General features: G+C 36.7%; 2 protein-coding genes and 1 long non-coding RNA gene across 7 annotated transcripts; all 3 read right to left on the reverse strand.

The window, feature by feature from the left end:
• Positions 1-40: 40 nt before the first annotated feature.
• Positions 41-863, reverse strand: LOC135608997 (14 kDa proline-rich protein DC2.15-like). Its single transcript, XM_065102093.1, has one exon. The coding sequence runs from the start codon at positions 606-608 to the stop codon at positions 177-179; it is 432 nt and encodes a 143-aa protein (XP_064958165.1). The 5' UTR covers positions 609-863; the 3' UTR covers positions 41-176.
• A 108-nt stretch (positions 864-971) lies between these two features.
• Positions 972-7,816, reverse strand: LOC135608971 (adenine phosphoribosyltransferase 4-like). 5 transcript variants are annotated; one of them, XM_065102077.1, is made up of 7 exons: positions 7,552-7,814; positions 7,227-7,339; positions 6,675-6,785; positions 3,877-3,969; positions 2,767-2,805; positions 1,822-1,880; positions 972-1,276 (listed from the first exon to the last, which is right to left on the reverse strand). In XM_065102077.1, the coding sequence occupies exons 2-7, from the start codon at positions 7,312-7,314 to the stop codon at positions 1,223-1,225; spliced, it is 444 nt and encodes a 147-aa protein (XP_064958149.1). In that variant the 5' UTR covers positions 7,315-7,339; positions 7,552-7,814; the 3' UTR covers positions 972-1,222. The 5 variants fall into 5 exon arrangements, with proteins under 5 accessions (XP_064958149.1, XP_064958144.1, XP_064958132.1 ...); XM_065102072.1 differs by having other exon boundaries at positions 2,767-2,916; positions 7,565-7,807; XM_065102060.1 differs by having other exon boundaries at positions 2,767-2,916; positions 7,552-7,807.
• LOC135609006 (uncharacterized) lies at positions 4,781-6,668 on the reverse strand. Its single transcript, XR_010485660.1, has 2 exons — positions 6,439-6,668; positions 4,781-6,363 (listed from the first exon to the last, which is right to left on the reverse strand). It is a non-coding gene; the product is annotated as an uncharacterized LOC135609006 (long non-coding RNA).
• Positions 7,817-12,436: the final 4,620 nt, after the last annotated feature.

A 12,436-nucleotide genomic window follows, 5' to 3' on the forward strand; every position in this document is an offset into this window, starting at 1 on the left:
TGCTTGGATGATTGTTTTGAGACTGCAAGTGTTGTTCATGTATTTGAAGTCCGATTTATTGTGCTATGTTATTGTACGAACATGAAACGTTTATGACATGCTTCACTTCGCTTTCTCCTCCTCCATGACCAGTGTTATGCTGCAGATGGCGCCGGCGCACCACCCAAAGGTCTTCTCTAATAGCAGAGGAAGCCTTTGGGGACCTTCTTGCCGCAGTAGTTGATGAGCAAACTGAGGCTGACGGGGATGTTGAGCTTGAGCCCCAGAACGTTGCCCTTGAGGGCGGTGCACAGGCACACGGCGGCCTCGAGGTCGACGAGACCCTCCAGCAGCGAGCAGCAGGGCTGCTTGGGCGGCGTGCCCAGCGTCACGTTGAGCAAGCTGCGGAGGACGTTGGCGCAGATGCCGAGCTTCAGCGCATCCCTCGGGCACTTGGCCCCCGTCAGCGACGGTAGGTTCTGCTCCTGCGGCACCGTCAGCTGGTGGCGCGGCAGAGGGCGAGGCCGATGCTCCGGTGGCTTGCCGTTGCTGGCGGCCGTGGCGAGGTGGGAGAAGAGAAGGTTGAGGGTGAGGAGGAGGGCAACCGACACCGAGAGCTTGGAGGCCATGGCTTCGCGGGGGGGAGCGGAGCGTGGAGAGTGTTGCTAGCTCATGGCACCGCTGGGGTACTATTTATATGTGATGGGGCGTCAGGTGAAGGCCATGCTTGAAGGCCGGTCGTTGAGGGGGCTTGTATGGTTGTGGAAGTGGAGAAGCGCATGCTCGGCAAGTGGATAGGGTGACGACCTGGGAGAAGATGAGACGGCGAAACGCTTTGGAGGTTTGCGTGCCGATGTTTAAAGTCAGCGTTGCTTCGTTGTTGCACTGCTCTGCAGCCATGGGGGATAGATGCAGACTTCATCCATTCCTACCTCCTGTTCTTGAAATCATTAATGCAAACACATTATGTGCATGTACAGTCGTCACAACAGTGAAGTATCAATCAAAAACTGAGAATTCAAGCTGCTAATTACAGACTGCTGTGTTTTCTGGTCAATAGCATATGTAAGAATAGGAAACAGAAAAGCTTGATGTAGTTGCCATTTTGTAGTTCCCATTGATGACAATGCAGCACAGAAGAAAGAGACAACATTTGTGGAACAACAAATGGTTCTCTCATGACTACATATTGGGAAGAAGAACAGAGAAGCAGCAGCGGAGGCATCAACCAAGAAGATCACCATCATCTGGACTCCATCAGTACGTAGAGGGGTTTGCCATTCAACCTTTCGCGGCCCTGCACATAGATGTCACACATTCCACAGTCAATCCAATGCTAGGTAAGAGCTCAGTTCATCTACAAAGCTACTTCAGTTCGATGCGATTACAATCTCATTTAGTATATCAGAAATCTCAGAGAAGGGAATTTGCAGAAATACGTCTATAGATCCTAACATGGTTTATTTCCACTAAGCTTATCTGTAGTTGTATCTACTGATAAATAGATTGGTTAATTCAACATAAAAGCATCCAAAAATAGTTCTTGAATTTTCTTCTTCTTTTTTTGAAAAGAAAGAAAATTCTACCATAAATTGTAAAAAAGCAGGTCAAAACACTGTTATGTGCGGCAATAATATGATATCAGGGTAAAACCAGCATGCCCCTGCAATGTTTTTCTCTAGGATTGCAGCAAAAAAAAAAGTAACTAAAAAGATCAACAGCCTAAAATGGAATTCAACGGTAAAAACAATTGGGAGGAACAAATAAGAACCAAAAACTTGGAGAAGGTACCGATATTTAAAAGCATGGCCATGTTGAAAAGCAATAACATGTCACACACACCTTCAATTCGGGCAGTTCAATAACGCATGCACATTCGACCACCTCAGCCCCAGCCCGCTCTGAGGTTAAGAAGAAAGGAATCAACAACAATAAAAAGAAAACCCAAGTATGGTAAAAGAAGCAATACCGATATGAAAATGAACAAGTGTTCGGCACCGACAAATATCACTACTTCTTACGAAAATTCAGGGTAAATGCATTGTTTATCTTTTGTACCAGACGCTGCAACAGAAAAATGCAAAAGGCTAAGCATTATTCGACACACAATTTTACCTTTGCTAGCATCATCTGCAAATTGGATCTTGGTACAATTAATAAACTAGACTAAAGAGGGTAAGACCACTAAATGCTAGTTAGGAAATATTTCCCACAAAAAACCACAAGGAACAGACATCCAACTATTGTGGATTATGTATATCTTACGGATAGAAATATTGTATCTTAGGCACCATCTGCCAAAAGAACTCCAAATTTATTTGCAAGACTGCAAATAAATTTTTCTACCAAGTTTATCTATTTGTTTAAAAAGATATAGCATTCTCATTGTTTTTATCATTTGTAGTCCACTTGTCATCAAATCTTTACCTCTGTCAATCCATCTAAAAGCTGAAACAGATAGATGGGACAAGAATTATTTATATATGTGCTAATTTTTCTAAGGCTGATCAAGGAAATTACAAGATTCAGACATCCTACGAATAGTCCTCTTAATTAGATTATTACGAGAATCTAAATGTTGGTTGTGTTGGTTAGAAATATGATCAGATCAGCATCATTTTGATGTAAAATCAAAATGTGAAAATACTGCAAACATATTGCATAAAACCGAAGTGCGATTGTATTTATGGCTGCATAAAATGAAAACCAGAATTATACTGAATGACAAGGTTAAATATGTAGATAGGACATAAGTAATAAAAACTGTATAATTCTCATTGTACAAACCAAGTAAATTCATAGCAGCCCGAAGGGTTCCTCCAGTTGCTACCAAATCATCAACAACCAAAGCACGATCACAAGGTTGGATTGCCCCGACATGCATTTCAAGACAGTCAGTTCCATATTCCAGAACATACTTTTCCGAAATGACTTCACCTACGCATTTTCATATGGAGAAACTGAGCCAAACCATATAAGAGCTTGGGATAAATTCAATCCATTACCTGATGGACATAAATTATAAATTAAAAAAAAACTTGAGAAGTTTATTTCTGCCATGTAATCCATTTGCAAGAAAGGAGGATGTCATAAATTTGATTTTGTAAGAATGTTATAAATTAACAATGCCTAAATAAATAAATAGCGAGAATGTGATCATGTATGAATGATCTAGCTGCTCCCATACCAAGATAAGTGCAGTTGCATACCTTATCTGTGTCATGGTCCAATCTGGGGCAAATTATTGAACTAGTTTGGATTTAGTTTTAACATAGTATGGTTTATAATGGCAAGAAAACCATTCTGTCAGATAATGGTGTATGAATTCAACAATCAAATTTGAAATCCCACAAAAAGAAACAAAAGAAACACAGATCATTAGAACTAACTATTCCCAAAATCTCATACCCATCAGATCTTGCATTTCATTTCACCATTCTCTTTTTCTACTTCCAAGAAATACCATTGAGCTTTTTATCTTTTTCTGTGCACGGGATGCTATATAACTCATTATCTAATACATTAGTTCTTATTAATAGTTTATGAATGGCACAAAAGACATTCCATCAAACATTGGTGTCCTTATACAACAATCAAATTTTATCACTCCAAAAAAATAATAAATACAGAACATTAACACTAAATAATATTAAAATCTCTTTTCCATTTAATACATCTTCAATTTTGTTTAACTATCATCATTTTCTAATCCCAAGAAATGGCATTGAGATTTACTTTTTTTTCTGTTCAAAATATGTTATTTTAACACATTATTACCAAATTTGTAAGCAAAAATGAATTCAAACAGATGCATTTTGTTTAGCTAACACTTCACATGTATTTCACTTGTCAAAACTGATGGTAAAATATGTTTGATTAATTGAGAGAATGAAGTACCTGGTAATTTTCTTGGCTTTCTCAAAGGAACAAATTTTGCTCCAATCGCTAAAGCAATTGGTGGACCAAAAATAAAGCCTCTGGCTTCAATTCCTGTCAAAATGGAGAAAACCTTCCATCACAATGACACCAGAAAAGTGTAAAATTTACCAATCAGATGTCCTACATACAATGAAAAATCAAATAGCTTGTATCAAAATCCAACAGAATGCTTAAAAAAATAAAACAAAAAATATAGTAAAGGAAAAGCAATTAGATGTTAAGTCAACAATGATTAAATCTAAAAGTCGCCCTTTGCAATCTTCCGTTGAAGCAAATCTATCATTAAACAAGCAAAAGACCCCACAATGTACAAGACAAAGACCAAAGGCATAGATCAAAGAGGTCAAAAATAGGTAAATCAAGATATAAATATATAGCAAATTAGAAAATCTTTTAACACTGTTAAAAGTTACAAAAATTAATGGCAATTTCGGTAGTAATACAATTGAACAAGTTATTATGTAACTTGCTGCTGTGTAACCCATAAGAAAGGGTATACATACTATGATACTAATACAATTGAACAAGTTATTATATAAAAGTCCTACCCAGCCAAGTTATTTTTACTTTTATTTACCTGCATCAGTGGTTAACACATTAAATGAAATCTTAACCAGTGCTTAACATACCATCCGAAACAGTATGACCTATACCAATTCGTCCATGGACAAATACCACCGGCCATCATGATATGGACACCCATGGTCTCGACCACAAAGTTTCATATCTTCTTCAAAAGTGCATAAAACACCAAATTCAAGCCAGTCTTAACCACATAAAGTTACGCCCATACATGGCCTTAACCACAAAGTTACATATCATGTTCAAAAGTGCACAGAACATAAAATTCAAGCCAGTCATATCCAGTCATTTATAAGCTATTTTCTATTAGATAAACAAACCTGACAAAAGCAGTTCCACCAGTGTGACCTGATTATGTCATAATCAACATTTGCTATACCGCCCAAAAACAGTATCGTACGGGAGGTACATACTAGTCCGGGCGAGGGTCAATACAGGGACCACCTCCTTTCAAATGGTCCTATTAAATTAATTAAAAATTCAAAGAAATGATGGGGCCCCTGTCCAAATTAGTGTTAAAAAGAAAAAAAAAAAAGAAAATTAAGGCTCGCGAACAAGAGCCCTCTTATCGCATAAGATGTGGCTGCCTCGTCGTTGCGACTTCGCCATCACATAAGATGTCATCATCTCGTTATCACAAACACGAGCCTTCCTCACACAAAAGTAGCCACCGCCTCATCATCACCATTGCCGCTGCCACTTCAACAATACTGTTGCCTCACCACTGCTGCTTTACCGCTACCACTAATCTTTCTCTCCTCTCCTTTCTTCTTCTTCTTCCTCTTTTTCCCTCTTCTTTCCTCCTTCCTCCTATGTTCCTCCACCACCCCTTCCTCTCCTTCCTCTTTTTTGTCCTTGCCGAATCTCTAGATGCACCAGTATAGACCAGTATGTACCATTCCATCAAATTGTCAAAACAAGTCTGGTACCCAAAAAGGCAATCCTTGGTCATAACATTATATATTTGCACAAGAAAAAAGATCGATTGTCAAAATTTCATATATATTTTGTAACATCAAGACATGAATGTACAATACATTAAATAACTAGCAATATGTTTTGTAATTTATCTGTTAACTTTGATATTTATAATAGTCGATCAATTAAAACATTAAATATGCTTAAGAAAGCATGAATCACACTAGTGGGATTAAATGAGGTTATCAGATTAGCAGTGCACAAAATGAAACAATAAAAGGAAAATATCTATCATTAGATATATTTAACTAATAGAGGAAAAACTAATAGATATATTTGAAACAATAAAAGGTATTAAATTGCTCTAATTGTATTGAACTCAAATAGGGCTCACTGAAGGAAATTAACTACAAAACCAATCCCAAATAATAGGGGCCTGGTAGAAACTTTATCATTGTTGTTCTCTGATGTGTACAGAAATCTTAATATGTTTCATTTATCAGTTTCATGAAAGGTAAAAGCATAACAGCTCACTAATAATCATGAACAGATGAACATATAAAACCTCATCAAAATTTCATCATACAATGGAGCTCATGTTAAATCTCCATGTCCTGCGACTGCAGACCAATATGAAATAAATTCAGAAACAAAAAAACAAGATTTCAAGGTCGTTTTAAACCAATATACTCCAAATGCATCAAGGAGACAATAAATTCTGTTCATTTCTGCAATCATAGCCATATAAACCAAATCAAAACAGTAAAGGAAAAGCACGTACAGAACAGAGGAACAGAATGTATAGGCCCGTCAAAGCTCAAACAATAGCCATTGTTTCACAAAATTACATCAGAGATTGGACCAATGTTGTCGTCAAGGCGAGGACTTGGAAATAGAGACACTCATGGTAGACCGCGACTTAAATAGTCCATGATAACATGGCCACTGAGAAGGCAATGCAGTCAAAGAATGAGCCCCTACCCACTGCAAAAAGGTACCCAAGGAAACAACAAGCCTTACCTAATTTCTCTAATGGAAATGATGAAACGGAGAAAACGTTTCTGTTCCAAAGTCTACCATACTGTAATTGGTAAAAAGATGAAGGCCCCACAACCGACACGCTCACAATAAGCATCGATGCGAGAAAAGAATGAAGCCGCGAACAATCCACCATAGAGAGAACATGCGCACACACATATATAGGTAACAAAAATCAAAGATTAGAAGGATGCATTTGTCATTACGGAAGAACTCACCAGCCACAACGGAGATATTCTTCCCCGAGTACCGCTCCACGAACAAGTCCACCGTGTTCTTGAACGCTTTTGGATCGAGCAGCAGCGTCGTGATGTCTTGAAACATAATTCCTACGATTTGTTCATGCAACAGTTGCAGTAAGATTAAGAAAGGGAGAAGAAAAGGCAATTGCTCATCAAAATTTGAGCTTGTCGGAAGAAAAGAAGCAGATAACTAAAAAAAGGAGGGATGCGGGGAGGGTTGACGAAAGTATAAGCATCGAAACTCTTGCTTTTGTGGGTTAGGGGGCTGAGAGCAAGAAACATTGGTATCAAAAGTCATATCTTTACGATGAATACAGTTGCAAGGAAATCACATACGAAGAAATAGACGAGCATGGATCCAGCGGGAGAGATCGAGCGCGCGAGGGGAGGTGGGCTCGGGGATCTTTTTTCATAAAGATCAGATTATTTTCTCAAGAATCAGTAAAAGAATCAAGAAAAAGCGAAAGGCGAAAGAAAACATGAGAGGAGGAGCGAGCAGAAAACTTTGGAACGACAAAAAGGAGGGACCTTTCTTGGGGAAATCGGGGACGACGCGGATGGAAGCGGCTATTCCTTGGATGCGAGGGTCCTGCTCCTTATCCTCGCCACACGCCATCCCTTCGAGCTCCAATCTCTTATCTCTAAGAGGAACACAGATTCAGAAGACAAGTAAGAGAGACGGCCGAGCAGAAGGCTTAGCGGAGAACAATATATATATAGGCGAGGAGCGGTAGAGTTGTTGATAGGGAAGAAGAAGCGCGCCGCACGAGAAAAAGAGTCGCTTAAAGCAAATGAGAGGGTGGAGGGAATCGTCTCGAGAAGTAAGAAGAGAGATTTGGTTGGGACTTTATACGTGCTCGCCGTGCCTTTTTGTTGGCCTTCTCCTCCTCCTCGTCTCTCTCTCTCTCTCTCTCTCTCGCGCTATGCTGTATAGGCCGTAATCGAGAGGGTATCACGAGGGAGATCTCCCCCCGTCTCTCTCTCTCTCTCTCTCTCCTCCCTCTCCTCTGTCTCAATCTCTCGCTCTATTTCCCTCTCTCGCTCTCTCTCTCTCTCTCAGATCACTCTGTTCGCTCTCCGTTCCAACTTTTCTCGAGGTGAGCACTACCTATTCATTCAAAAGCTCCCGTTTCGGGTCTCGTGATATCGCACTTTGTATTTATTGCCCATATGTTAAATATATAAATTATTGAATGATTTTTCTTAAAATAAATTATATTTTAAGTATTTTACAATCGATACCTATTTTTAATAATAATTTAAATTTAAAAAATACTCAAACCATATCTTAAATTTTTTTTATATATCTATTATAGCATCTTTGATCTGTTATAATATTTTGATCATCACAATAAAAATATTATCAGACTTATTTCAATATATTATAAATAATATAAATAAAAATAAATATAATATCAATCAAATATATTATAAATATAAAAATATAATATTATAATGATCTATGAGCAATGATAATTAAATAGGAATGATATGATGTCATTTATAATATTTTTAATGATATTTATTGTACTTTTAGTACTTAATAAAACATTATAAACTCTATTGAAAAGTAATATAAACGAATCAAATAAAAACATTATAATCAGTTGAAAATTGATTTTTAAAAAAGCAAAAAGAAAGTTTTAGTAAAAAAACTTTTTGAGGGGTATTTTTGGTACTTTAAAATTAAGGGTATTATTAAGAAAAATCAAACGATGAGATATCTTTTAGAAAATATCCAAAGTATGGGTATTTTCTAGAAAAATCATCCAAAATCAATATGGATGAATTTCCCAACAAATTGGTTAGTTTTGGTTTTTCTTCTTGCTTAAAATCATCCAAAACACTTTTTTAACTTTTCTTTTTTTTACTCATGAAAAGATAAACTTATTAGCACATTTTTAATTTTTTTAATTTTCTAGGCTTGGTTTGGTCATTTTAGATGGATTCAAATAAATTCGAAGTAGCTCTAAAATTGTTTATGTGATAATTTTTAAAATAATTATAAATGTAAACTTGTGAAATAAATGAAAAACATATGAATATAAACTTTAGATATTTCTATTTTAATATAATAATTTATAACAATATATACAACATTTTTAACTAATATTTTTTAAAATATTTATATATACTTAGATACTATTTTTAGAATATGGACTTGAATTATACTTTTTTTTTTGCCCTCTATAATAGTTTTCTAATTTATTAATTTTTTATATAATTTTAAATTTAAATTTTAAAATTATTATTATTTTTATTTCATTAATTTGGTCCGGTTTAATTCATTAGACCAATTCTTAATGCATTTAACTCGACCAAAGAAAAGATCAATTGTAAATATATAGGATGAAAGATTATTAAGTATAGATGTTCTTTCGAACTTAAAAAGTATGGACATTCTATGAGAAAAAATAAAAAAAAATGTTTTTTGAAAAAACAAAAACCAATGGTTTATTTCAAAATACATCCTATATCAAATAAATAATTATTATTATCCACCTACAACTATATATATATATATATATATATATATATATATATATAGAGTACCTTATGGATTATAATTCATGATCAATATAAAGATGAAAACGAGTCTAATATTTTCAATCATTTGATTCAGATTTAAGATAGGCTTAGATACTTAATTAAGTTTAGAAACAATTATTTCTCCTTTTTACAGTTTGGCCCATATAATATTTCAACCTCAGGTTGTCATAAATATGGTGTCAGAGAAGACAAACACAGATGAAGGATGAGAATGTTGGCATGGTGGCAATGATAGCCATGATATTATTGGTCTCATATTAAGCTAAGAGTATGAGTTACTGTTATTGAGGTGGTGGACCAATTTAACATCATCATCATAACAGTCATCAAATGTTGGTACTTTGTCCATATTTTGTCCAAATAGTATACCATTGAACTAGTTTTCCATGTTCAATAATAACAACTGGAGTTGGGAAGAGATATCCATGCATTTGATTTAAATATTGGATTGCTTGCTAATAATTCTCAGTGGATTGCATCAAACCCTCAGAAATTTTGATTTAAATCTAAGCTTTTGATGGAGTTCAACCCAAAAAAATTCAACCACTCAAACTCATAGTAAAAACACAACTCATGATCATTATTATTTAATAATGGGATAGAAACAAATAAGTTACTCATAAATTTCATCCTATTTGATCTGGATCCAATGCTTACATTTCTATCCATATTCTTTCCAATTCAATAAAAGGATGTTTAAACTCATTTTAATTAGGATCCAAAAAAATCAAGTTATTACCACAGTTAACTAGACACTAGAAAAAATGATACAAGACCCCTGAAAATAAATGGAAGAAAGAAAAACCATCACCTCTCTCTCTCTCTCTCTCTCTCTCTCTCTCTGCATCTATCAACCTGAGTCTTTCTGAAGACACCCATGTACAAATTCCAACTCCCATAAACTGCAGTTTCAAGTTTCAACCCTAGGGGACAAGGGCTGATCCTCTAGGGAACACCCCATCTTGCAATCCACCTATCTGCTCATATTACCCCATGACCTGTACCCTTATCTGGCACCTTGGTCCCTTGCCAAGCACCAACACACCGCATTTTCCAGGAACAGAGCCAGAACCTGAGTGCCACCAATGAAGAGAGGGCCCTGCGTCAGCAGTTGACTCTCTGGATTTGCCATGGGGACCAAATCCTCCTTTAGTACCAACTGTCCACCAAAAGGACAAGACATGAGGATCATTTTGCCAAATAATTGATAGTTAGTCACTCCTACTGTATCCTACTTGCCTTACTACTAATCATCACTGTCAGGAAAACACAGTAAGAATGAAGCTGGAGGTGTAAACATGAAGTTAAAGGCAGTAAAGTAACACATTTCAGGAATCAGCAAAATCTCCTCTCTGTTCCCTAAGGAGTATGAATAGTTATTGTTCGGTAGACAATTGTAATGAGCGCCGCAAAAGCTTCGAAGCCATTTCAGAAAGACAAGGACAACTTTGGAATTAGAGTTAAAGGAAGGTGGACAAGATAAGGCAATATCTAGTTTAGATCCTCAAGAGCATGCCTAAATGTATTTTCTTCAACTTTATGACAGGAGGTGATGACAAAGCCTGGCAGCCTAATCTCCTCATCCGAGAAGGACAAGTCAGTGAGTGTTGTTCAGTGGATGATGTGATGCAGATGCTAGGAGAGCTAATCAAACTTGGGACGCTGCCTTTAACCTCTTATACCACGGAACCAAGTGTGTCGTTTTGCATTGGGTCTTGCAAGTTCCATCCGACATCCAAAGATATTTTTCTATGTACCACAACTCCATTTTGTCACATTGTTCACGTCCCATCACCACCAGAACAATGGATATATGATCAATGAAATTGGAGACAGCAATCTTCTGAATTCAACATTAGGTTGCATGAATTCAACAGGTCCCAGGTTCTTGTTTCTCTTTTGCCTAAGGAGATAGAAAACTAGAACAATCCGTCATGTCATATGTAAGATCTAATCAGTAGAGACAAAACAAAGGTAAGTATTTGTACAGAAAAAGAAGGAAAACATACATAATCGAGAAACTATCATTCCTCGACATCTATCTAATATGTGCATGTTATGTACTTGGAAGGAAGAACGAGCAGCGATATGCTTAAATGCTCGATGTATGCGATCGATACAGATTCAGTGCTTCTTTCTTACCTCACTAATCTGATTTAAGCATCGAAGGAGATCTTCCTGTCTTGATGACTTAGCCTCCTTGAGAAGATCGAATGCAACTTAGAGCTAGCTGTTCAACTTATCAGCCACTCTGTGCTCCAGTTGCAGTACAGTGACATGATCATCCATCGAACCTTGTAGAAAAGCAAACCACGGAGCTCATCGATACAACTTTATGATTCCCACGCATCACTCCTAATAATATGAGCCGATTATTAGGTCTGATACAATCATACAAACAGTTAGCAGGCAAACTGGCAAAGGGCTTAAAGCAGATGTCTTGGACACCATAACACAACGCCAACTCTCATCTGTCCATCAGAGCATGCAAGAAGAAGACGACGTCGGCCAGAGCAAGAACAGCCAGCTGTTAAAAGCGAACTCAGCGAGCTACACAACAAGCATGGGACTGTAGGAGCAAGTCGATGGCGTCAAGCTGTTCTGACTCTGGCTGCGACATCGGCTCATGATCCACGGGTGGACTTGCTGCGATCGGATATGAAATCTGGGCGATTGAACTGGATCGATCATCCACCCATGGAAGATGAGCCGTGGGCTCATCGATGCCATTGCCTCCCTCCCCTCCTAGTGGAATGGCACCGAGGAGAGACAGAAGCGGGAGAAGCGTTTAATTAAGCCGCTCCTAATAATACACATAAAAATTATTATACGTGTTAAGTCATATTTGCATTGTACACATTAAAATTACCTAATAATCGATACAATTTATAATCAATTTCCTAAACCAACATACACATAGACACAAAGAAATATAATATTCTCCAATCAAATTGCAGTATAATTCTATCTAAAAACAATGTAAATGGTATAGTTAAGTGTAGTTAGTTTTCGATCGAAAATTCTTGGAAAAGTTCTTTTGTTTTTTTTTTGGCTACTTTTTAATATTTTCTAAAGGGCATTCTAATTTACTGTAATCCTTAAAATGCACAATGATGAGATATTTTGATGAAGGTAACAAAAATACTATATATTTTTTATTTAATTATTTTTGTTTCTAATATAATAAG

The sequence above is a fragment of the Musa acuminata genome, chromosome BXJ1-2 (genome assembly GCF_036884655.1).
Source record: "Musa acuminata AAA Group cultivar baxijiao chromosome BXJ1-2, Cavendish_Baxijiao_AAA, whole genome shotgun sequence".
NCBI lineage: Eukaryota > Viridiplantae > Streptophyta > Magnoliopsida > Zingiberales > Musaceae > Musa > Musa acuminata.